The sequence below is a fragment of the Sciurus carolinensis genome, chromosome 2 (genome assembly GCF_902686445.1).
Source record: "Sciurus carolinensis chromosome 2, mSciCar1.2, whole genome shotgun sequence".
NCBI classification, from domain to species: domain Eukaryota; kingdom Metazoa; phylum Chordata; class Mammalia; order Rodentia; family Sciuridae; genus Sciurus; species Sciurus carolinensis.
The window spans coordinates 28137833-28164649 of record NC_062214.1 but is presented as its reverse complement, the minus strand read 5'-3'; the positions used below and the strand labels follow the sequence as shown (position 1 = coordinate 28164649).

Genomic DNA, 26817 nt, shown 5'->3' with positions numbered 1-26817 from the left:
ACTGGCATGTGTTCTGGGTTTGTGCGAAAGGAATCGTATTATTTCTCATTCAGTTTCTTTTGATGAGTCCTAAGATTTTAATACTAATCGGTGTGGCCACCTCTCTTTGGTTCATGCTTTACCTTTCTATCTTCCTGCTCCCACCAATAGCCGTGCAGGAGTATATCCTCAAACAAATCCCCTTATACAGCATTTCTCAAACGTTAGTGCACGTAAGTATCACCTGGGAATCTTATTAAAAAGCAGGCTCCGATTCAATAGATCAGAGGTGGGGAGATTCTGCATTTCTTAACAGCTTCCAGGGGATGCTTATACTGCTGGTCCTGAGCCACAATTTGAAAATCAAGGCCCTTGTGGACTTCTGTAAGAATTTATTTGGGGTTGCTGGGTCACAGGGTATGTGTTGGTCTAATTAGTAAGTAGGATTGCCCTTCCGCTTTCCAGTCTGGCTGCACCATGACAGGAGGGGGAAAGGTATACATCTATGTGGGGAAAAGAAAGCCTTTTTTCTTGCTCCTACCCACATCCTGTCCCCCCAAGCATCTGGTGTGGGCCCAGGCCTCCTTTTTCTTTTAATTGGAATGGCCCCAAGTCTCCAGAGAGATGATGTTCCTGGATAGTAATACATAGCAAGTCAGAGATGAATCCAGGTCAGGCATCCTAGGGTCCATCCCCACCAAAGAGTCAGGCCCATCAGACAACAACTGGTTTGACTTATGACCTCCTCAGACTTGGGCTTTATCTCTGACAGGAAATTTTGAGAACAAGGGAAGCTGCAGAGTCTTCAGTTAGGTTTTTGTGTTCTCCCTACCCTGTATGGCCTTTCCCTTCCATAGTGTTAGTGGGGTTTGAGACTCAAGTGTCTTGACTTTCCCGCTGGTAACTGACCATCCTGAGTCTGACTTCTCATCACTGAAGTGGGATAGTCATGATTGATAGAGCTCTAGTGGGTGATGCTAGGAGTTGGTCCAAGGACTCTCCCTACATCCCAGGTGTCCTTGCCTTTGTTTTACCCTTAAAATGAAGTTCAGGAAGGCTTAGTAATTGTCACCAATGCTACAGAGCTTAAAAGTGAGTGCTCAGATTTAAGCCTAGTCCCAGCAAAGTACATCATGCTAACCATAAAGCTAAGCCACTTTTGTATCCCACCTTGCTCTTGCTACCAGAGGCCATGTTTTAGGGAAAACTATAGAGAAACTGAAAGGATTTGTCTTTGGGTTTCAGAAACTGAAGCTGAAGGCATTTGTACAAAAATATAGTAAGTGGATTTTGGGAAAATGATCCAGGGTTGTTCCCTAGGACCTGAGTATGGTCTTGGGTCTAGGGCTTCAGGAGCAAGGATTTTAGGGTTAAATATAAAGTAGGAGCCAGGACTGGTCAGGAGTTGGGGAGGGTGAGGGACTGAGTGGGAGTTAGGTGGGCAGGTCCCAACTGTGGGTAAATTTTCTTTCATATACTTTATTTGGTAATAACTGATCACCCAGGATTTGTTTGGAAGAGTCAACAGATGTGCAAAGGGCCAGAATCTGGAGCATCAAGTGACACCACTTTGCAAAGTCTTTCTGGGCTGTGAGCAGCTTGCTGGGTCAGTTTGGGAAATGCCTAAACTGTTTTCTCCCCCTTCACACAGCCACGTGAGCATCTCCTGGCACCAAGCCCCAGTCCCAAGCATTTCACAATCAAAGAGTTCAACATCTGCACATTTTGAGATTTCACGGCACACGACGTTTTTACATCTCTCTACACCATCCATCCTCCGTTTCCCGTCTCAGGGCCAAAATTTTATACATGACCAAGCATTTCTCTGAAAGCCTAGGAAGGCTTCCTGCTTTTTCATCAGTCTTCTGGGTCAAAAGACCTACAGAATGTTCTCTTTTTTTTTTTGCCTTTACAAAGTATTTTGCAAGCAGGTATTGCCTTTGTCAACCTTGTGACAGGCTTGAGTCAACCCTCAGGCTCAAAAGAATGAATTGACCAAGGCCACACATTGTGTAAGTGACTGCAATGGGACTCGCTTGTTTTTCCATAACAGTCACGAGGACTCTTAAAAGAATGCATATGTAGGAGCTGGGGTGTAGCTTGGTGTTGGAGTGCATGTGGGTCCAATCTCCAGCACCACAAAAAAAGGGGGTGGGGGGAGGAAGGAAGGAACGAAGGAAGGAAGAAAAAGAGTAAAACTCACTATCCTGGTTAGCCCATTTTCCAGATTTGGTGGTATAAACTGAGGCAGAAAGTAGGAAGAACAGGAAGGAGGAATGCCTGGGCAAAAAGTTCTGGAAGGTGAGTGGGGCTTCTGGTCAGCCCTCTCCTGTGTAGGTTTCTGTCAGTGGGGCCCTTTCTAGAGCCTGCGATCCTTCTGAAAGTGGAAAGGGGACTGATGGGAGGAATGGCAAGGGAACCCCAGTGGCATTACCACATCCACATGGGTGCTCTAGAGACTTGACCAAGCTCTGCCCTTGGCCAAACCATCTGTCCTGTCTCCTCGAAGCCTGGCCCTTCACACCAGGTACCTGCAGCATCAACCTGAGGAAGGTGCAAGAGGCCAGGCCAGTCTACCTGTCGGCTCCAGCGACACCACAGGCTTTGACTTGTGTTGAGACTGGGAGCCTGGGGCCTGCTGAGGTCCCACTGCCCTCCCTCTCCCCAGGGCTCACGCCCTAGGTCAGGGCTCAACAGACACAGGCAGCAGAATGGGGATGCCCTTCTATTGGTCCAAGTCCTGAGGATGGCCTGGGTGAGTCATGGAGGTGAGGAGGCCCACGAGGCTCAGCAGTGTGGAGAAGAGCAGCAGGAAGGAGGCCGTGAAGAGCAAGGCGGGCAGGGCACTTAGCACCAGCAGCAGGATGGCTGGCAGCAGGTGGCGCCAGGCGGCAGCCACCACAGGCCACAGGGAGCTCAGCAGGTGGGAGCCGGTGGTGAAGAGTGCATGGCAGAGCATCAGAGCCAGCAGCAGGTAGAGTATCCCCTCCAGACCCCACAGCACGCGCTGCAGGGGTTGCCGCCAACCTGATGTGGTCCACCACTGGGCCCAGCTCTGGGGCATGTGGCACACCCACCAGCGCACCCAGCCCTGCCGGGTGACCCAGACCGACCAGGGTACCGCCCGCCGCGGCCCCTCGCCGGCCCCGATGGGATCCGTCTCCACTCGTGGCTGCTGCATCACGGCTGGTGCACCTGTGGATAGGGCCAGGCCAGCTGCAGGAGCAGCCCTGGGGATGCTTGGGACCTCAGGGTGGGTGGGAGTGCATGGGACGGGAGGGCATCCATGTGGGCAGGGTAGGGCTTTTGAACTGGACCCAGGACTTACCTGGATAGAGTCACCTAAGTCATGTTGCTTCCTGCTGCACCCAGGACAGGCTGGCCGCCAGGTCCGAGCCCCGACTCTTACCCTCCCCCACCTCCCCAAAGGAGCCCCATTGTGACCCGGGCTGGGGTGGGGTCTGGCCAAGAGAGGAGTCATTGTAGACTCCCTCTCCATGGACTCTCCAGGCTAGCAGGGACCCTGGCGAGTCCAGCAGAGGTAGTTTCTCATACTCTCTTGTGGCAAACCCTCCCTATTCCTGTCCCTTCCCGTATGACTGATAACCAGCTCCACCCTACTCCCTTGCAAGTCTTTCTCTCTGAACCCTCATTTTTCTAGAACCACAGAGGAGGCCAGAATGGCTGTCCCCAACCTGCAGGTCCTGAGAAGGTTGCCACATCCTGCCTGAGGGGCTCCCTGCTTCATATCCTGCCTTCTCTTGCTGGTCCCAGGCCCCAGACCCAGGCATCCTCTGTCCATATTATGGAACCACAGGTCCTCTGAGATTCAGGCTAGGAATAAAGCAGTGTTCTCTCCCATGCCTAGCCTAGGATGCAGGAAAGGAGGCCTCAAGAAGCAGGATGACCAGTGTATTTTTGAAGGGCACTCAGTATTTGGGGAGGGCCCTCAGGCCCAAGGATGGAGGCAGAAAGCTACACCCAGCAGGGCCAAGGACATGCCACGGGCTCCCAGGAGCAGCCCCAGGCCCAGGAGCAGCAGGAGTAGTGCGTCCTGGAGGCTGAGTTGTCCCGGGATTGCCTCCGTTGGGAGGAGAGGAGCCACTTGCTGTCCTGGACCCTCGCCGGCTCCCTGACTCTGGTCCCTTGTGAGAAGTCTGTGCTGTGTTACAGTGGGATCTGAGGGCCTGTGGAGAGAAAAGCAAGCAGCAGAGGGAGATCAGGGAAGTCAGCCACTGGCCCGCCTGCTTACAATGCCCATCTACCAGGCTGCTTACCTATGGAGCAGGTCAAAGGTGAGGAAGCTGATCAGTAGAAGCAGCAGCAGCAGGGCTGGGCCAGCCGAGCAAAAGATTGCTCGAAATGTCAGCCCTAGCGCCCCCAGCCCCAGGACACTGTCCAGGAGCTGGGCCTGGCTAGGGTTCCAGGGGGACACACATGGATGGGCTGGTCCTCCCAATCCCTCCCCAGCACCTAGGCCCTTGGAAGGGAGTGGGGTCAGATCTACAAGGGCTTTGGTCCTGGGTAAGCAGAGCCGGGTCATGGAGGAGCTGGAGGTGATGGGAAGAGCTAGTGCTGGAAGGGAGGAGAGGGAGGAGAGAGTAGGAGCGGGTAGGACCCTAGCAGACCCTCAAGGGTGAGCTCAGAGTGTAGGAACTGGGCTCCTGGGTGTCTTCCCCTCCCACCCTGCCCACCCACTAAACCCTTCTCACCTCCTCCCACTTTGATCAGCCATTCTGGCACTGAACAGCTGGGGCATTGTGACCTGTTGCCAGGCAGGGTCCTGGGATAGGGAGGGGGCTACAGCTGGTCTCGCCTCATAAGCGCTGGTGGCCTAGGTGGGCTTTGGCCAGTAAGCCAGTCAGTCGTGAGAACTAAGATTCATCCTCTTGCCTTTGCTAACTCTTGGTCCTAGGGCCCTCCATGGGATCTGGGTTATCAGGAAGGCATCCTAATTCTAACACTGATTGGGCAGCTGTCCAAGGGAGGAGGGGCTTTCTTCTTCCTGTAGTTCCCAGAACTGTTTGTCCAGGCATGAATGGGCAAGTCATTCAATCTCCGTCCCCAGCTCTCTTCCCTGAGAGTGGGGTGATGCTTGTGGGATGTGGGTGGGATTTTTCAGATCTGCATTCCTGGGATGCAGGATGCAACTTGAGGTTTTCTGGGGCTGCGTTCTCAGGTGTCCTGCTAAATGGGGATGGGGTAGGAGGGGGGCTGTTTTGGTGTTCTAGGCACAATAATTTGGGGGATGTGTTATGGATGCTGGGGTTCCAGAAATGGGGTTCTGTATACCTAAGAGGACTACAGACTGCAGACCCCAAATTGAGGCTTAATTTACCCTCTGAGAATTAAGTTAAGAAAAATGATCATGTAATGATAGGCCTGGTCACCTAGAAAAGAAACCAATCTCCACCGATAATCTGTAAATGGATGGTGTGTATTCCAGCAAGAGTAGCGACTTGAAAGGCAAGAGTAGAAATGAGTCATAATTAAGAAAACTTAATCATTGTCCCCATATCTTACTTCAAAGGAAAACTGATGGGAGTAGGGGCAAAGAAGACAGTGACCATACAGCCTCTAGGAGAAGAGGAAATAGATAAAAAGAATCTGGCCCAAAGACTCAAGCTTAAAGCTTTGACTTCTTTGGTAGTGACAGGCTTGACAGACCATAGCGTCAAGGTCACTAGCCCTTGGGATCATCCACCAATTGCTCTTGCTCTGGCTCTCCTTATCTAGCAGCTGGATTTTGGAATAGATTTGTCTCTAAAGGGATTAGGTATAACAGGGGATAGGTTATGTATAGTAGGGGATGAGGTTTAATAGAGTATACTACCTTTTTTTCCCCTGTAAATTCCAATTGTCTTTGTAAACGAGCAAATTAATATTAAGGTTTAAGATTGTCCCAAGCCAAATCAATTCTCGATGCATGCATGAGATTTCTTTCCTGGACATACATATCTGAGGGTCATATCCCAAAGATTCCACCAAAATGAGGAAACTAGATAATGCAAGGGGTTGGTGAACAGGGGGTGACTAATCCTCCTTAAAGATTTGCTATGTGCATAGCTAAGCTATGGAAACAACCTAGGTGCCTGCAACAGATGAATGGATAAAGAAAATGTAGCATATATACATAATGGAATATCACTCAGCCACAAAGAAGAATGAAATTATAGGAGACTATTAAGCTAAGTGAAACAAGCCAATCCCAAAGAACCAAAGGCCAAATATTCTCTCTGATAAGCAGATGCTGACACACATGTGAGGGGTGGCAAGGGAAGAATAGAAGTTCTTTGGATTAGACAAAAGGGACTGAAGGGAAGGGAAGAGAGATGAGAATAGGAAAGACAGTAGAATGAATCAGACATAACTTTCCCATGTTCATATATAAATACAGGGTCAGTGTAATTCCACATCATGTACAACCACGAGAATGGGAAGTTATACGCCATGTATGTATGAAATGTCAAAATAAATTATACTGTCACATATTTCTAAAACAAGCAAATAACAAAATATATAATTAACAAATAAAAATTGTATATATTTTTTAAAAAAAGATTTGCTATGTGCCAGGAGTTCTGCATATATTTCTTGGAGAGTTCCATTTGAGATTTACTCAGTTTATTTTTATTTTTGTTACAAGGATTGAATCCAGGGGCATTTTACCACCGAGCTGCATCCCCAGCCCTTTTTATTTTTTATTTTGAGACAGGCTCTCACTTAAGTTGCTTAGGGCCTCATGAATTTGCAAAGACTGGCCTCATACTTGCGATCCTCCTGAGTCACTCACTGGAATTACAGGCATGCACCACTGGTGGGATTATAGGCATGCACCACCACATGGGGCCAGAGTTTATTTCATTCAACAATCATTTATTAAGTGCTTCCTATGTGCCAGGTACTGTGTCTGACACTGGGTCATAATTCCTAGAAGCAGAGTGTACACGTGATTTACAGAGGTAGTGCTCTCAGGAGGAAAATTTTTAGGGGAGTGAGGAAAGGAAAGTAGGACCAGGAAGGGATAAAAGCTAAACGAGGATGTGGTCTTGGCTGGACTCTAACCTGAGCCAGACTGCAAGTGGCTCTGGAAGGTGCACTGCACTATTGAGTTTGTCCCATCATGTTTCTGTGTCAGTCAGTCAGTGGCTGTGGCTCCTTCCAGGAGAAAAGAGGAGAGAGGTGGTGGCTAGGAGGTGGGTGAGGCAGTACGGATCAGCTGCGGGCATTTGTCTGGAGGAGAGAGAGACAGCTGTGACCTAAGAGCAGCAAACACCCCAGTGGGGTGGAGCATAGTTGGTAAAGGGGGCTGAGCGGGGAACCAATAGCATATGTCAGTGGGTATTATGCAGTAAAGAATTAACTCAGTAAGTTTGGATTATCTAATTCCTGCTTATTCTAAAGAATGGTTTGTCTCTTTTCTGGGTAACCTCTAAGTCCTTGGAATATTTTGCCTAATGCAAGTGTCTTCATTTACAGGGGAGTCAAGGACCACATCAGATAGTTTCTGCCAACAAATGTGATTTATTCTGGGGACTTTGGACCATGCACACTCATCTTGGTCTCTGGAGGGCCTGAATTAAGGTCAGCCACATGGACAGCCAACTATATGTACACAATCAACCCCTAGTAAAATTCTGGGATGCCGAGGCTCCGGTGAGCTTTCTTTTTGGCAATACTCTCTGTATGTTGTCACACATTGTGCAGAAAGAATTAATGGAACTAATTCCATTTCCAAATGACAACCAGAAACTTGTGCCTGACATTTTCTGGACCCTGCCTTATGCACCTTTTCCATTGCAGGTTTTCATCTGTACCCTTTTTCTGTAATAAACTATAACCATGTGTATGACCACTTTACTGAGTTCTTTGAATTCTTCAACTGAATCACTGAACACAAGGGTGGTTTTGGAGCCCCAGAAAAGCACTAGTGTCAAAAGTGGGATTCACTAGATCTATCCTGACTCACTGAAATATGGTGAAAGTATGATTTGAGAAAAGGAAGGATGAGGTGATAGGGTTGGCAAGTCTTTGATTCCTGCATGACCACTTTGATTCCTGGACTACACCCACAGTATGAAGTGCATCTGGGCTGCGATCAGTTACCAGAGGTAGAAGTTACTGAGGGAATTCACTAATGCTAGAGCATACTTCTGATGAGTTTAGGAAATCTTCTGGAAAACAGAATAATAACTAAAATCCAAAGGAAAAGAAAAAGGTCAATAAAATCAGAGGACCAATATTTGAATAATGTTAGTTTTAGAAAATTACAATAAAAAAGAATTTTTTCAAAAACTAAGAAACTTTTCAGAACTGAAGGACATGAGTCTTTAGGCCATATGGTCCCACCAATTCATATCACATGATAAAATTCAAATCATTGGGGCTTTCTACAGGGAACTTCCTATCAGTATAAAGATTACATACGTAGGACCAGAATATCAGACTTTCAAATACCGACACTAGTAGCCAGAAGACAAAAAGAAATGTCCTCAAAATTCTGATGGGGAGAGACTGTGATTGTGGCTCAGTGGTATGGCACTTGCTTAGCATGCATGAGGCACTGGGTTCGATCCACAGCACCACATAAAAATAAAATAAGGTATGGTGTCCATCTACACATCTACAATTAATTTTTTTTTAAATTCCAAGGGGAAATAACTTAGAATATAGAAGTATATATCTGTCCAAATGATTGTCCATTGTGAGAAGAGAATATTTTTAGTCACACAACTTCTCAAAATTTTGACCTTGCATACACGCTTTCTGAGAAGGTTACTGGAGGATGTGCTTCAGCAAAACAAGGAGCCAAACTAATACAAAGGATAATGTGGCATTCGAGAAATGAGTCTAAAAATAGTATAGGAATGACGACAAAAGATCTGGGATGTTACTCCTACCTCATGTGAAGAGAGCAACCAACCTAACCTGGACCAGAAGATAGGTGCTCTAGGAAAAATGTCTTCAGAGGAAAATAAAATCAATTGATTATTAACATGTTAAATATATTCAAAGTAAATGATCAGTTCTAATGGAAATTGTGGGATTAAATTAACAGTTATTACCCGGAAAACCAAGCAAATAATAAAACAATTTCTAATCTACAGAGCACAAAAAAATTGAACAATATTCACATGATCATAATAAAAGTATTGACTATTGACTCCAAATGGTTATTTAGCTTTATTGGAAAGATAGAAGGAAGGGAATCTGGTGTGTGTGTGTGTGTGTGTGTGTGTGTGTGTGTGTTTTGTGTGTAGACAGGTAGGAAAGTTACATCTTTAATTTCATAGTAGGAAATCCAGGGGTAACATCTAAACTGAAGAATCAAAAAATAGCAACAGAAGCAAAGAAATAAAAACAAGGAGAAATAACGAAGAATGAAAGGTAACTGATTTGGAAAAATGGAAAGGCATAGGGAAGAGTCTCCTATTATAAACCTTAATGTGATTTACCTTGAAAATTATATTGTCTAGTATTTTGAGAAAGATAATTTAGTTTAAAAAGTAAGTCATGACTAGATACAAGATGGCGGACTAGAGGCAGGCTGAGTGCCTTGTCACTCTGTAACTCCGGTTTCAAGCAGAGGATATCTGTTTCTTGGTGAGGCAGTTTTTGCTGCTTATCGATCCCCTGCCATTTACCCCATTTGTCTGCTGTGATGACCTGCAGTCTGCCAACATATCGACACCTTTTTTGAGTGCAGATTGCTCACTGTCAGGCGTCTATCATCCGCCATTTGGCTGCCTCTTGCCTGTCCATCGCCTGCCTTACTCCTATCCATCCCTCAACACATGAGGTTCACCTCCCGATCTTCCGACAACAGTCAGCAAACTGATCGCCAGTGGAGCACCAGCTGCCTGCTGTTGCCTGGAAGTTCACTGTTACAGTACCTGCAGGTTTGATTACACGTGGCTGCCACCATTTTGAGACAACAGCCAGGCCCCATATGACCCCTGGCCGAACTGACTGAGCCCCGTCTCCAGGATCCCTCAGCCTGACCGATCACTCCCTGCCTCTGGGGCCCTCACATTGACTGACTGCTCCCTGCCGCCAGGATCCCCAGACCAACTGACTGCACCCTATCACCAGGACCCCAGGCTGCACCCAGCCTCCAGGATCCCACAACCACACCAAACACACCCGACCTCCAGGACCCCTGCCTGACCAACTGCATCCCGCCTCCAGGACCTCCAGCTGACCACGGCCACACCCTGAGCTGCAGGTCCCCATTTGCCAACACATTTCAAAGCCAGAGTGGCCATCTTGGATAATCTTGGAAGCCATAGCTCCGATCTTTAGGTGGGGCAAATCCCATCCTGAGACACCTGCTGGAGGCTTGAAGCTCCTTGTCAGGTACCTCTCATGGATCAGGCTACTGAAGACTGGGAGGTTTCATTACTATATGACTGTTACACTATAGATTTTCTTTTTTCTCCTTATTGAACAAAATTTAAGTTTTTATTTCTTTACTTTTCTTGTTCTCTTTTCCTTTTGTTTACCTGTTCCCTCAGAGTCTCTTTCTTCCTTTTTTGCATGCTAACATTGAATTTCTTTTGATTACACTCTCACCCTTTCTATGATCTAGAACTTCTGTATATTCTTTTCTTATCCCATTAACAGCCACATTCTACATCCCTCTGCATCCTCTTTGTCCTCCATTAGAAACTGCAGACATTATTACAAATCTGTTTGTTTTACTGAAGATATTATTTGAATTCATTCTGTTTATTATGACAATTTTGTTATTGTCCTCATATGGGCTATTTGGTCTAGGATTGCATAGTGTCTGAATTGGGCACTGCTAATATTGATCTCCCCTTAAAGAAAGGGTTTTGGAAACCTACAGGGCCACTATAAGCCTATAGGGGGAAATCTGCAATACCCCAGATCTGCACTGCTAGAGGGGAAGATACATGAACAACATGAAAAAACAAGGGAAGAAAATGATCCAAACAAATCTATATTCTAAATAAATAGAATTCAATGTCAGTATGTTAGAAGAAATGTCAGAAAAGGACTTCAGATTATACATGATTAAGATGATTTGTGAAGCAAAGGATGAGATAAGAGAGCAAATACAGGCAATGAATGATAGTACCAATAAGCTGAAAGAACAACTGCAGGAAGCAAAAGATCGTTTCAATAAAGAGATAGAGATTCTCAAAAAAAAAAAAAAATGGAAATCCTTGAAATGAAGGAAACAATAAACCAAATAAAAAACTCAACGGAAAGCATCACCTAAAGACTAGACCACTTGGAAGACAGAACCTCAGACAATGAAGACAAAATATTTAATCTTGAAAATAAAGTGGCCCAAACAGAGAAGATAGTAAGAAATCATGAACAGAATCTCCAAGAACTATGGGACATCATGAAAAGACCAAATTTAAGAATTATTGGGATTGAGGAAGGTACAGAGATACAAACCAAAGGAATGAACAACCTATTCAATGAAATAATATCAGAAAATTTCCCACACCTGAAGAATGAAATGGAAAATCAAATACAAGAGGCTTACAGAACACCAAATGCACAGAATCACAACAGATCCACACCAAGGCACATTATAATGAAAATGCCTAACATTCAAAATAAAGACAGGATTTTGAAGGCCACGAGAGAAAAGCATCAGATTACATATAGGGAGAGACCAATATGGATAGCAGCCAACTTCTCAACCCAGACTCTAAAAGCTAGAAAGGCCTGGAACAACATATTTCAAGCTCTGAAAGAACATGGTTGCCAACCAAGAATCCTATACCCAGCAAAACTAACCTTCAGATTTGAAGATGAAATAAAATCCTTCCATGATAAACAAAACTTAAAAGAATTTACAAATAGAAAGCCTATGCTACAGAATGTTCTCAACAAAATATTCCATGAGGAGGAAATGAAAAACAACAATGTAGGTCAGCAAAGGGAGGAACTACCTTAGAGAAAAACCACTCAAAGGAGAAACCAAGCCAACTTAAAAACCAAAAATAAGCCAAATGACTGGGAATATAAATCATATCTCAATAATAACCCTGAACATTAATGGCCTAAACTCATCAATCAAAAGACACAGACTGACAGAATGGATTAAAAAGAAAGACCGAACAATATTCTGCCTGCAAGAGACTCATCTCTAAGAAAAAGACATCCACAGACTAAAGGTGAAAGGATGGGAAAAAACCTACCACGCACATAGACTCAGTAAAAAAGCAGGGGTTTCCATCCTTATATCAGATAAAGTGGACTTCAAGCCAAAGTTAGTCAGAAGGGATAAAGAAGGACATTTCATACTGCTCAAAGGAACCATAAATCAGGAAGACATAACAATAGTAAATATTTATGCCCCAAACAATGGTGCATCCCTGTACATCAAACAAATCCTTCTCAATTTCAGGAATCAAATAGACCACAACACAATAATTATGGGTGACTTTAACGCACCGCTGTCACCACTAGATAGATCTTCCAAACACAAACCAATCAAAGAAACAATACAACTCAATAACACAATCAATAACCTGGACTTAATAGACATATATAGAATATTCCATCCATCAACGAGAAGATTTACTTTCTTCTCAGCAGCACATGGAACCTTCTCAAAAATAGACCATATGTTATGCCACAAAGCAGCCCTTAGGAAATGCAAAAAAATAGAGATACTGCCTTATGTTCTATCAGATCATAATGGACTGAGAGTAGAAATCAATGAAAAAAAAACAGAAATTACTCCAACACCCTGGAGACTAAATAATATGCTATTGAATGAAACATGGATAACAGAAAACATCAGGGAGGAGATAAAAAAATTCTTAGAGGTCAATGAGAATGACGATATAACATATCAAAATCTCTGGGACACTATGAAAGTGGTACTAAGAGGAAAATTCATTGCATGGAGCGCATTCCAGAAAAGAATGAAAAGTCAACAACTAAATGACCTAACATTACAGCTCAAAGCCCTAGAAAAAGAAGAACAGAATAACAGCAAAAGTAGTAGAAGACAGGAAATAATTAAAATCAGAGCTGAAATCAATGAAATTGAAACAAAAGAAACAATTCAAAAAATTGACAAAACAAAAAGTTGGTTCTTTGAGAAAGTAAACAAAATAGACAAACCGTTAGCCACACTAACAAAGAGAAGGAGAGAGAAAACTCAAATTACTAAAATTCGTGATGAAAAAGGAAATATCATGACAGACACTACTGAGATACATAACATAATTAGAAGCTACTTTGAAAATCTGTATTTCGACAAAATAGGAAATACCGAATACATTGACAAATTTCTAGAGACATATGCTCCTCCCAAACTGAACCAGGAGGACATACACAATTTAAACAGATCAATATCAAGCAATGAAATAGAAGAAGCCATTAAAAATCTACCATCCAAGAAAAGCCCAGTACCAGACAGATTCTCAGTCGAGTTCTACAAGACCTTCAAAGAAGAACTTATTCCAATACTTCTCAAAGTATTCCAGGAAATAGAAAAGGAGGGTACCCTACCAAACTCATTCTATGAAGCTAATATCACCCTCATACCCAAACCAGGAAAAGACACATCAAGGAAAGAAAATTTTAGACCAATATCCTTGATGAATATAGATGCAAAGATCCTTAACAAAATATTGGCAAACCGTATCCAAAAACATATTAAGAAATTTGTGCACCACGATCAAGTGGGGTTCATCCCTGGAATGCAAGGATGGTTTAACATCCATAAATCAATAAACGTAATCCATCATGTCAATAGACTTAAGGATAAGAATCATATGGTTATTTCAATTGACACAGAAAAAAATGTTCAACAAAATACAACACCCCTTCATGCTCAAAACACTAGAAAAAATAGGGATAGTAGGAACATACCTGAACATTGTAAAGGCTATTTATGCTAAGCCCATGGCCAACATCATTCTAAATGGAGAAAAACTGAAATCATTCTCTTTAAAAATGGGAACAAGACAGGGATGTCCTCTTTCACCACTTCTATTCAACATTGTCCTCGAAACTCTAGCCAGAGCAATTAGGCAGACTAAAGAAATTAAAGGAATACCAATAGGAAAAGAGGAACTTAAGCTGTCACTATTTGCTGATGACATGATTCTATATTTAGAGGATCCAAAAAACTCCTCCAGGAAACTTCTAGACCTCATCAATGAATTCAGCAAAATAGCAGGCTATAAAATCAACATGCATAAATCTAAGGCATTTTTATATGCAAGCGATGAAACAGCTGAAAGGGAAATGAGGAAAACAACTCCATTTGCAATAGCCTCAAAAAAAAAAATACTTGGGAATCAATTTAACCAAAGAGGTAAAAGATCTCTACAATGAAAACTTCAAAATATTGAAGAAAGAAATTGAGGAAGACCTTAGAAGATGGAAAGATCTCCCGTGTTATTGGATATGCAGAATTAATATTGTCAAAATGGCCATACTACCAAAAGTGCTATACAGATTCAATGCAATTCCAATTAAAATCCCAGTGAGTACCTTACAGAAATAGAGCAATCAATCATGAAATTCATTTGGAAGAATAAGAAACCCAGAATAGCTAAAGCAATCCTTAGCAGGAAGAATGAAACAGGGGATATCGCAATACCAGAACTTCAACTATACTACAAAACAACAGTAACAAAAATGGCATGGTATTGGCACCAAAATAGACAGGTAGATCAATGGTACAGAATAGAGGACACAGACACAAACCCAAAGAAATACAATTTTCTCATACAAGACAAAGGGGCCAAAAATATGCAATGGAGAAAAGATAGCCTCTTCAACAAATGGTGTTGGGAAAACTGGAAATCCATATGCAGCAGAATGAAACTAAACCCCTATCTCTCACCCTGCACAAAAATCAACTCACAATGGATCAAGGACCTTGAAATCAGACCAGAGACCCTGCATCTTATAGAAGAAAAAGTAGGTTCAAATCTTCAACTTGTTGGCTTAAGATCAGACTTCCTTAACAGGACTCCCATAGCACAAGAAATAAAAGCAATAATCAATAAGTGGAACAGATTCAAACTAAATAGCTTTCTCTCAGCAAAGTAAACTATCAGCAATGTGAAGAGAAAGCCTACAGAGTGGGAGAATATCTTTGCCACTCATACTTCAGATAGAGCACTAATTTCCAGAATATATAAAGAACTCAAAACACTCTACGCCAAAAATACCAATAACCCAATCAACAAATGGGCTAAGGATATGAACAGATGCTTCGCAGAAGAAGACCTACAAGCAATCAACAAACATATGGAAAAATGTTCACCATCTTTAGTAATAAGAGAAATGCAAATCAAAATTGCACTAAGATTCCATCTTACCCCAATTAGAATGGCGATTATGAAGAATACAAGCAACAATAGGTGTTGGAGAGGATGTGGGGAAAAAGGTACACTCATACATTGCTGGTGGGGCTGCAAATTAGTGCAGCCACTCTGGAAAGCAGTGTGGAGATTCCTTAGAAAACTTGGAATGGACCCACCATTTGACCCAGCTATCCCACTCCTCGGCCTATACCCAAAGGATTTAAAATCACATACTACAGAGATACAGCCACATCAATGTTCATTGCAGCTCAATTCACCATAGCCAGATTCTGGAACCAACCTAGATGCCCTTCAGTTGATGAATGGATAAAGAAACTGTGGCATATATATATAATGGAATATTACTCAGCCATAAAGAATGATAAAATTATGGCATTTGCAGGCAAATAGACAAAATTGGAGAATATCATGCTAAGTGAGATAAGCCAATCTCAAAAAACCAAAGGAAAAATGATCTCGCTGATAAGTGGATGATGACACATAATGGGGGGTGAGAGGGGGGCAAGAATGAAGGAAGGAGGGAGTGTATAGAGGGAAAAGAGGGGTGGGAGGGGTGGAGGTAAAGGAAAAAATAACAGAATGAATCAAACATCATTACCCTATGTAAATGTATGATTACGCAAATGGTATGCTGTTACTCCATGTAAAACAGAAACAACATGTATCCCGTTTGTTTACAGTAAAAGTAAATTAAAATTTAAAAAATATCAAATAATGATAAAAAAAAAGTAAGTCATATAGGGTTATGCTATGGAGATCAGGAAAAAACTAGGATGTATGAAAGATCAATTTTTTAGTGTTATATGGATATATGATGTCATGAGGCTTAAGATAAAATTCCCAGTTACAGTATCAAACACTGTCAAACTCAGAAAGTTGTGCATTTTAGACAGACATGCACTAAACCTCCGCATACACTTCTCAGTTTTTAATGTGCATACGAATCTCTTGGGATTGAATCCTCTGAGAATCTTGTTAATATGAAGAATTGGATTCAGTGCATCTGCGATGGAGATTCTGAATTTCTGAAAAGTTCCCAGGAGATGCCAACACTATTTGTTCTCAACCACAATTTGAGGGTGAGGTTGTCAAAGATATTGATGTACTAAAAATAGACATCTGGGGAATGGACATCTTGGTAAGGGGAAGATAGGCGTGTACTGGGGAAGGCCGCCATATGCATCTAGGTGTCATGCAGTCCCCATTAATGCTCACCTACATCACAGAGAGAGAACCTGGCAGAGGATGAGCTCTGCCTTAGCACCAAGGACAGGAGACTGGGAGCCACAGGCAGGCAGTATATTTTATCACTTCAGTACATGTACAGCCGGACACATAACCTCCTTTCTTTTCCTTGATATTTGTTTAAGTCCATCTGTGTATGTGGGAACTAGAGGGCTGTGTTAAGTCATCTCCCCTATCTTTAATTCATCTGACTAATCTAGGTGCACCCCTGGGATCACATATTATTTTACTTCATCACGACAGTAACCCTGCAAGGAAGATATGATTCCCATTTTACAGATGAGGAAACTGAGTCTCAGAAAAGCGGATCTATTGTCCTAGGATATTCACACAAATATGAAAATATTAATGTGAAAATAAACCTGGTTGGCACTGGAGTTGTCTATCTCCTCTCTACTCCTAGCCACTTGACCATACCAGAGAACTGGCAGGAGATTTCTAGCCCCTTCCTTAAATTAAAAAATCTCCATCTCTTTTCCTCTTCTCTCCTCTTCCCCTGACCTGACCCCTCTCTCTCTCTCTCTCTCTCTCTCTCTCTCTCTCTGACTCACTCTTATTTCTGGGGATTGAACCCAGGAGAGCTCTACCTCTTAGATACACCCCAAGCATTTCTTATTTTATTTTTTACTTTGAAACAGGGTCTTGCTAAATTGATGAGGCTGACCTTAAACTTGTGATCATCCTGACTCCACCACCAGAGTAACTGGGATTCCAAGTATGTGTCATCACATCCGGTTCTTACACTACAACCTCTTCTGGGTGGGTGCTCTCACATAGTCCACTTAATTGTGCTTTGTAACACATACTTATCTTCATGATAAAATCCTCTAACCTGGATATAGAGATCTGGCTGTGCAGGTACTTGGGCACAAACCTGCTACTATGCCTGGAGCAACCACCGTTGGGGGCTTTGGGTCTTTGTAGCTCCAGATACCCAGAGGCTAGGGCCAGAGGCAGTAGCTGAACTGGGAGTGCAGAAGGATGTGAGAAGGTGCTGTGGGGGCTCAGGAGACACAGAGGGGCATGAGGAGCTTTGAGGGTTGCAGTGTGGCAGAGAGACAAGTGGTTTAGAGCAGTGAGAAGAAAGGTGAGGGGGTGGGGGGACACAAGTGGTACTGGCATCCCATAGATCCAAGCCATTAGTGACTGGTGGGAGGGAGCCAATTGCCTCATCCCAGTCCCATAGGCTGGTGGGTTTTTGGTTCATGGTTTGCCATCTCCTCTTGTGCAAAACCTGGCCCAGCTGGGGAGGGTCTTCAGCCCCGTTTGGTCCTCTCCAACCTTGAGTATATCATACACATACTTTCAAGTGTGACTAGGGACCAGGTATTGTTCTAGGCCTTGAGGTGCAGCTGTGAACACTTGGGTGCAAAGGCTCTTCTGAGGGGGAACTGACCTCCAGGTGGTGGTGACAGAATGTAACCAAGAGGATGGAGCTTACTTTAGTTAGAGGTGGAGACAGCCTTTGGAAGCAGGTGACACTGAAAGGAAATCTCAATGAGAAAGGAAATTTCTCCAGTGGTGAGAATGTAAACTTAATGAACAATTGCAAAGGTCCAGGGGCTGGATGGGGCTGGTGTGTTGGAAGAACAGCTAGGACTGCAGTGTGACTGGAGAAATAGGAGCCAGGGGAATTGCAGAGGCAGACGCAGCTGGAAGGGTATGGATAGGAAAGTATTTGGTTATGGGGCCTGCTGCCGGTGAGCCCCCTAGGGACATAAGCCAGAGGAATTTGATAGGATTTGGCTGCTGTATGAGGAAGGACTTGGAGGAAGGGGTTGAGAAGGGCAGAGCAAGCAGAGATATCCCTTTTTTTTTTTTCCCCCCCTGTACTGGGATTGAACCCAGGGTTTCCTGCATGTTTGGCAAGCGCTTTACTACTGAGTTACATCCCCAGTGCCCTCCCCAACTCCCCGCCCACCCCCTCAACCCCCCGGTTTTGAGACAGTGTCTGATAAATTGTCAAGGCATGCAATCCTCTTCCCTCAACCTTCCCAGGCGCTGCCATTACACACGGTGCCAGCAAGATGTCCTGTTTCTTGTGCACACCACCTTCCTCTCCCCCATCCCCTCCACCCTTTCACACCCCTCGGGGAAAGCTGAATGGGGTTCGGGCCAGAGACAGAGAAGCAGCCGGCCTGAGCATTTGTGGAGGCCAGGCAGTCCCCCGTACCTGTTCAGACCATGGCCTCCCACTCCAAGGAAGCAGGGAAGCGTCAGTCGGCAGTACTGTCCATCAGTCTCCGCCCTGTGCCAAGGGAATCCCCGCTTTGGAGCGGTTCCCTTTAAATTTGAATGTCCCTCTCTCCTGGGCCCTGGACCAGGCGGGCTGCTCCAAGGAGGGACCTGGTCGCGCGTGGGCTCTTCCAGGGACTCTCTAGCCCTCTAGCCAGGACGCGTGGAGTGCACCAAATGCCCTGAGGAGCTCCAAGACTCGTGCCTATGGGATCTTCCCTGCCAGTGATTGTTCTCAGTTTCAGGAGCGCCTCGCGGTATTTCTTTCGAGGGATCGTGTGAACTTGGACCGCTAGAATGGTGCTGACACGCTGATTTGGGGTGATTCGAATTGTTTACAGAGATAGTGGCCTCACAAAAATATTTACCCAGGGCCCCGAGCATTCCAGATGATTCTTGGCTACCTCTGGCATCGCCTTTCATGGGATGGCAGCAAAGGCAAAGAGCTGGCCAAAGGCGCGTAGTGGATGCATTTTCTTCCCTGGGGAGGCGACTCAGGCATGGGGGTATTCAAAGGGGACCTAGCAATGGTCCTGCGCTTGTAATCCCCGGATCTGGGGTATTCGGGCGAATGGTGACTCCGGACTGTGGACTCCCGGAAGGGAACAAAGGGAAGGGGGCAGGAGATGGAACGGGGAAGGGAGAGTGCGGGTCCAGCCTCTACTCCTTTCTTCCTGGCCCCAGTCCGCTGGGTATCGCTCAGGCTGCTCTCCTAGAGTTATGTAACCCCGGAACAGAACGTGGCAGCCGAGTGAGCAAGGAGTAGGGGAGGGGAGGGAAGGAGAGAGGGGAGGCGGGGCCGGGGGTGGTGTGGTGGGGGGATGGGGTGGTGATGGGAGCGTCGCCTCTGGTTGAGCCACTTGGGTAGTCTTTCAGAAGGATTCCAGGAGGACCAGCCCTTTCCCATCCGCGCCCAGTCTTCTGCCTCAGTTTCCCCGTCCTCTTCTTCCCCTTCGGTCCCACTCGCCCTAGCAAGGGAACTTGTGTTTCTGGAAGGATTTCCCTCTCGGGTTATTTCCTCCCCAAACTTCTCAGCTTTGCTCCCTTGGCTAAATCAGTTAGCCGCTCTGAACCTCAATTTACCAGTTTGTACAATGAGGTTTGATTGAAAGACCACGCGTAAAGTGCCTGGCATCGTGTACCGCACAAAGTAGGTGCTCCCGTGGGGAAAGGCGCCTCACGGGACTTAGGGACATATATGGCCTTTGCAGATAGTAAAGGGCAGCGCATAGATGAGGAGGGTTAGCCCGGGTTGTCCAGAGAGGGAGGGACAGGGTCGGTGGGTCCAGGGACCCGGGGCCGCCCGGCGTCACCCCGCGCCCTCCCGGGGGTCCGCGGTGCCCGGGCTCTCCCCTGTCCTAGGAGGTCCTGGGTCAGAGCCGGCTGTGGGCGGGCCGGAGGCTGTAGAGGGGCGTGGGGCAGGCAGGAAGGGGCGGGGGGCTCCTGAGCGGCCGGCAGGAAAAGGCGAACCCACCGCCCGCTCGGAGTCCGGAGCGCCGGAGCTCTGCGCGCGTCATGTGGGGACTCCTGCTCGCCTTGGCGGCCTTAGCGCCTGCTGTCGGCTTGGGTCTGGGGGCACCCAGCGCCTCGGTGCTGGGCCCGACGTCGCCCGCGACCACCGAGGCCACGGGCTCGACCACCGCTCCACGTAGCAGTCCTGCACAGCCGCCCCGGAAGGCTAACGGTGAGCTCCCGGACTGAGACCCCGCTGCTCCAGCAAGTTGGTGGCTCCACTCCCCGGTCCCCGACACACATACATACTCGCACCCACACACCCTGCTCCACTTTCCGGCCCCTTGTGGTGCCCCTCCCCAACGCACAAGCACACTCACTCGCGCGCGCGCGCGCACACACACACACACACACACAACCCTGCTCCATTCCTCTGGCCCATGGCGCCTCTTCCTAAACACACACACACACACACACACAAACACACACACACACAAACACACACACACACACACACACACACACACATTCTCTCACTCACCCTGCTGGCGCAGTGGTTGCTGACTCAGCAGTCCCGGGCCGGGTTCCTGGCCAGATTTAGTCAGCAGCACTGGGACACACACCAGTGGAATGCTGCCTCCTCTAGCTCCTAACCTTCCCTTTTCTCAGATGAGGAAACTGAGGCCAGAGCCTGGAGGAAGGAACAAAGATGCAAAGGCATCCGAGGAAAAGGTTCACAGCAAGCTTGTATGGGCCAGAATTTAAGGACAAGGGCTGGAGGAAAAGAACAAAAGAAAAAGAGGGAGAGACTTTTGGCTGAGGCAGTCTGGAGGAAGGGAACTCTGATTCTGGACTGGAGAGACAGGCTGCAGGACCTCCCAACTTCCCAGATGTGGAACCCTATGGAGGAAGGCAAGGGAGTAGCAGTGGGGGGCTTCTAGGGAGGTAAGTGGAAGCAGACCCTGAAGGTGTTTCTGAGTCAGGAAGAGAGAGGGCTGGTGAGAAGAAAACAGTGTGTGCGAAAGCACAGGGACACCCGATACCAAAATGTGCGACACCAAAATGTGCGGCACATGCTGGAAGCAGCTGTGTCATGTGTGTGGTTAGGGAACTACAGCACTCCCCTGTGCTGGAGGGCAAGCAGGCAGCCTGGGAAAGCCTCAGCAGCCAGGCAGACATGGATTTGAGTATGGTTCAAGTCAGCTCAGAGGGCAAATGCACCCATGGAGGCAGCCCTGGGGCTTTGGGACAGGAGACCTGGTCTGAAGCTGAGGAAGGATAGTATATCAGGGGAAGGGGACAGCTACTGCAAAGCCTGGAGGTAAAGAACCAAACTCAACTCTTCAGAACAACCAACCAGTTTCTGGTGGCTGAGTGTAGCTCTCCATAGGGTGAGAGTTAAGCCTGACCAACCAAGTAGTTATCAGAAAGAAGTGGGTGCCAAGGAAGTGACTGGAAAGGTAGGTGGGGGTCCGACTGCATGACTTCGGTGCCATTCTAAGGCTCTTCGATACTTGCAGTGGGCCTGCCATGGACTTGCATGTCTTCTTGGGCTGGCAGACCTTTCCATCTGAGGTTTCATGCTGTTCTTCCTTCTCCTTGGTACTGTGTCCCCTTGGACCTCAGCGACCTCAGAACAACAAGTTCGGATTAGAGTCATCAAGAAGAAAAAGGTCATTGTGAAGAAGCGAAAGAAACTAACTCGCCCTAGTCCTCCAGTGACTGCCAAGCCCTTGGTGACCACCAGTCCATCAGGGACTCTCAACCCCCCTGAGAAACAAGAGCCAGGTACTTTCTCTCCAGGGACTGACTGCCCAGGCTTGCAGCTTCTGGGGTCTTGTGGGCATAGACATGCCTCCTTCCCTGGAGCAAGTTAGGCTTAGCTTACCTGCTCTGACTGTTCTCTCTCTGGTCTAATCTTAATGCTCTGGCTCTACCCCAGGCTGTCCACCTTTGGGCCTGGAGTCCCTGCGAGTTTCAGATAGCCAGTTTGAGGCATCCAGCAGCCAGTCCTTTGGTCTTGGACCACATCGAGGTCGGCTCAACATCCAGGTAATCAACTCTGGCTCAGAATCCAGGTCCAAGGGGTAGGCAGGAGAACACCTGGGACCTTCTCCCTTGTTTCCTCCTTGTCTTGGTCTACCCCACTCTGCCCACTTGGGCCTGATCACCTTGTCTTGTGTCCATAGTCAGGTCTGGAGGATGGCGATCTCTATGATGGGGCCTGGTGTGCCGAGCAGCAGGATACTGAGCCGTGGTTTCAGGTGGATGCTAAGAACCCCATCCGCTTCTCAGGCATTGTCACACAGGGCAGGAACTCTGTCTGGAGGTGAGGCAGGCCAGCCCTTACCAGGAAGTTGTGGGCAGACACAGGAGGGCTGCTGTGGGATTCCTGGGGGCACTGTTATCTCACCTTTCCTGCCAGGTATGACTGGGTGACATCATACAAGGTCCAGTTCAGCAATGACAGTCAGACCTGGTGGACAAGTCGGAATCACAGCAGTGGGACAGATGCTGTGAGTAGTCCCATAGTCTCTGGGATCCTCTGTGCTAGGAGTTGGGCACCCAGCCCACCATAGTGTACTTGGCTAGACTGGGACTCCTTTGCAGATAAAGAATAGATGTCCACTTAGGTAGTCCAGGAAAAAGAGTCTTTTGGTCAGGATGGGTGACACCAGCAGGCATCATGGGAACAGGCTGCTTTGGGATACGCCCATGTCCTTGATAACTCCACCACTGGGTGGATGCTGCCTCCTGCTGCAGCTTCCTCTGGGACATCCCTTCTGGGTACCTCTGGCTCGAATCACTTCTCACCTGTTCATTGCTGTGGGTTTCTCCAACTCACTGACCCTTTTTACACCAGACCTCAGTATAGGGTGCTGTCCATGTTTAGAATGGGTTGTTCCCAAGGCATGTAGCCATCTTGATCTAATGAGCTGTGACTAAGCCAGAAAACATGGCTAGGACTGGCCATGGGCAGGGGCTGTGGGCCAGGGGTCCATGTTCAGAGGAGAGTGCAAATCTCTAGCTGAACTAGAGACCAGGAAGGGTTAACTGGTGAACTTGGAGGCCTGATCTTCTTTCCTGGATCCTGGGCCAGGCTAGGATTTGAGCAGCCCCAACAAAGGATTTGATGCCCCCAGGTATTTCGTGCCAATTCGGACCCAGAAACTCCAGTGCTGAACCTCTTGCCAGAGCCTCAGGTGGCCCGTTTCATTCGCCTGCTGCCCCAGACCTGGCTCCATGGAGGCGCGTCTTGCCTCCGGGCAGAGATCCTGGCCTGCCCTGTCTCAGGTGGGCAACTGGGTAAAGGCTGGATGGGCAGGGCCTCGGTTCAGGGTGTATCCCCCATTGTGAACTCACCCTTTGCCTTTAACTCATCTACCACCAGATCCTAATGACCTACCCCCTGAGACCCAGGCACTGGGATCCTCTGACCCTCTGGATTTTCGGCATCACAATTATAAGGCCATGAGGAAGGTCAGCTATGACCCTATGAAGGAGAGTTTGCCCATCTCAGGTCCTTCTCTCACCTGGGCATAACTTGCTATGACCACTCACAACCCCCACCATGTCTCCTACCCCTGTCCCCTGCTTCTTTCCTGTTGACCCCTTGCTCTGCCCCTTCCTTCCTGGTCTGCTGCTCTCCTTTTGCACCACGCCATGATGCCCCATCTGTGTGGGCCACCACTGACTTTGTAAATCCGTCCACGGCTGCATGTGGTCTAACCCCTGCATGTAATCCTTCCATGCCTCATGCCATACCGTCCTCTGTCCCCTAGCTGATGAAGGAGGTGAATGAGCAGTGTCCCAACATCACCCGCATCTACAGCATCGGGAAGAGCTACCGGGGTCTGAAGCTGTATGTGATGGAAATGTCAGACCAGCCTGGGGAGCATGAACTGGGTACTGGCAGGTGGCATGGGGAAGAGGTGGGCACAGGGCAGGTCGTGGGTGTGAGCCAGTTGCCAGCCCCTTGTGTTCCCAGGAGAACCCGAGGTGCGCTATGTGGCCGGCATGCATGGGAATGAGGCCCTGGGGCGGGAGCTGCTTCTGCTCCTGATGCAGTTCTTGTGCCGCGAATTCCTGCGAGGGGACCCACGGGTGACCCGGCTGCTCACTGAGATGCGCATTCACCTGTTGCCCTCCATGAATCCTGATGGCTATGAGACCGCCTACCGCCGGGTAGGCCACCTGGCCTGAGGGCACCCTGCCCCTTCTGCCCTGGTGCCCAGAGCCTGTTTGGCTTAAGCAAACCCCTTCTCTGTCAGGGCTCAGAGCTGGTGGGCTGGGCAGAAGGTCGCTGGAACCACCAGAGCATTGACCTTAACCATAATTTTGCTGACCTCAACACACCACTGTGGGATGCTGAGGATGATGGACTGGTGCCCCACGTTGTCCCCAATCATCACGTGCCACTGCCTACTTATTACACTCTGCCCAATGCCACCGTGAGTATTCTGGGGGCACTGGTGGAGGACCACCCAGGGGTGCCTTGTGTCTGCATCTGGCCCTCCTGACCCACCCCTGTCCAGGTGGCTCCTGAAACACGGGCAGTGATTGAGTGGATGAAGCGGATCCCCTTTGTGCTGAGTGCCAACCTCCATGGGGGTGAGCTGGTGGTGTCTTACCCATTCGACATGACTCGGACCCCGTGGGCTGCCCGTGAACTCACCCCCACGCCGGATGATGCTGTCTTTCGCTGGCTCAGCACTGTCTATGCTGGCACTAATCGGGTCATGCAGGACACAGATCGCCGACCCTGCCACAGCCAGGACTTCTCTTTGCATGGCAACATCATCAACGGGGCTGACTGGCACACAGTCCCTGGGAGTATGTGCCCGAGGGTGGAGTTGGCCCCATCCCTGCCAATCCCTGTCCCATAAGACAGTCTGCTGTTTTGTACAGTGCTCTTGGCAATTCCCACCCTGAAGTGTCTCCCAGGGAAGGGCCCCAGGAGGGTGGGACTCCCATCCTACTCCCTTAGGCCACAGTGTCTGTGATACCTCTAGGCATGAATGACTTCAGCTACCTACATACCAACTGCTTTGAGGTCACTGTGGAGCTATCTTGTGACAAGTTTCCTCATGAGAATGAGCTACCCCAGGAATGGGAGAACAACAAAGACGCCCTCCTCACCTACCTGGAGCAGGTCAGAGCTGCACCCCCACAGCCCTCAGCCTGCCCGTGTCCTGACCAGTCCACTCTCCATTTAGGCTGCTGCCGCCACCAGGGAGTCTTCTATGATAGATCACATCTGATTATTTTGGAAGGATCTGGGACAGAAAATGCAGTTTGTAAGCAAGACAATGTCAGACATTGTAAGCCAGTGGGACTAGACCCCAGAGCAGTCTAGGGGTTGGTTCTAGAGCTGTTGCAAACCTATCCTCAGGAGAGCTCTTCTTAGAAAAAAACACTAGGCAGGTACAGGAACTTCCCTGACACAGAAACATCATGTTCTCTAAGGACTCCTATCCCTTGGGATAGCTCCATAAGAGCAACTTCAAAAGACAAGGGCCATCAATCTTGGGGAAGCCCAGAGGTTTGCCTTCCTACCAGTCCAGATGTAATTTTTCAATCAGAAGATAATTTTACCAGAAGTTTTGTCACCTAGGAACATTGTAGACATAGTACCTCTATTGAGTTTGTAGGGAACCAGAGCCAGAAAGCTAGCTGAGAGTCACATTCTCTGCAGAGGGGAAAGGTTTTTGATATCCTTTCCCCACACAGGTGCGAATGGGCATTGCAGGAGTTGTGCGGGATAAGGACACGGGACTTGGGATTGCCGATGCTGTCATTGCTGTGGAGGGGATTAACCATGACGTTACAACGGGTGTGTGTGGCAAGGAGGGGCGCAGGGGGCAGGTATTGAGGGAGGAGCTAGAAGACTTAGGCTGGGTCAGGAGCTGAGGATTACTGGACCCTGACCTTGCCCTTCACTTCCTTCAGCTTGGGGCGGGGATTACTGGCGGCTGCTGACCCCAGGGGACTATGCCGTGACTGCCAGTGCTGAGGGTTACCATTCAGTGACACGGACCTGCCGGGTTACCTTTGAAGAGGGCCCTGTCCCCTGCAATTTCATGCTCACCAAGACTCCCAAACAAAGACTGAGAGAGCTGCTGGCAGCAGGGGCCAAGGTGCCCCCAGACCTTCGGAGGCGACTGGAGCGACTGAGGGGACAGAAGGATTAACACCTCTAGCTGAAGAGAGCCAAAGTCTTGGGCAGGCTGGACCTGTCCAGAACTGAAGGGGAAAAATGGGGAGGGAGGGACAAAGTGGAGTAAGAGGTGCTTCCACTCATTAAAATTACCTGGCACCTTAGCTGATCCTCCTGTTGTCTCTGTGTCCCAGATCTTCCCCCCACCTCAGGCTTCAGCCCACCTCTCCTCCTATTCTGCACTTACTCTCATCAGCTGAGTTCTGAAGACTGGAAAGAGGATCTTGTAGAGTATTTGCCTTGTAAGCACGAGGCCCTGGGTTCAATCTCCAGTACCGCAAAAAAAAAAAAAAAAAAAGAGGATCTTACCTGGACCCTTGAATCCAAGGCTTGGCAGAGAGACACATTTGT

The 26817-nt window shown here is 47.5% G+C and overlaps 3 protein-coding genes across 3 annotated transcripts; 1 reads left to right on the top strand and 2 right to left on the bottom strand.

Annotated features, from left to right (window-relative positions):
- Positions 1-2704: 2704 nt before the first annotated feature.
- Positions 2705-3184, bottom strand: Tmem239 (transmembrane protein 239). The gene has a single exon (XM_047537915.1). It carries the CDS (start codon positions 3158-3160, stop codon positions 2705-2707), a length of 456 nt encoding a protein of 151 aa, XP_047393871.1. The 5' UTR covers positions 3161-3184.
- Positions 3185-3928: 744 nt separating this feature from the next.
- On the bottom strand, positions 3929-4522 carry C2H20orf141 (chromosome 2 C20orf141 homolog). Its single transcript, XM_047537813.1, has 2 exons — positions 4257-4522; positions 3929-4166 (listed from the first exon to the last, which is right to left on the bottom strand). Exons 1-2 carry the CDS (start codon positions 4520-4522, stop codon positions 3929-3931), a joined length of 504 nt encoding a protein of 167 aa, XP_047393769.1.
- Positions 4523-20249: 15727 nt separating this feature from the next.
- Positions 20250-26501, top strand: Cpxm1 (carboxypeptidase X, M14 family member 1). Its single transcript, XM_047540526.1, has 14 exons — positions 20250-20481; positions 21876-22037; positions 22192-22301; positions 22439-22578; positions 22675-22765; positions 23393-23543; positions 23641-23729; positions 24032-24155; positions 24238-24434; positions 24521-24700; positions 24785-25082; positions 25262-25401; positions 25980-26082; positions 26199-26501. The coding sequence occupies exons 1-14, from the start codon at positions 20313-20315 to the stop codon at positions 26438-26440; spliced, it is 2196 nt and encodes a 731-aa protein (XP_047396482.1). The 5' UTR covers positions 20250-20312; the 3' UTR covers positions 26441-26501.
- The last annotated feature ends 316 nt before the right edge of the window (positions 26502-26817 follow it).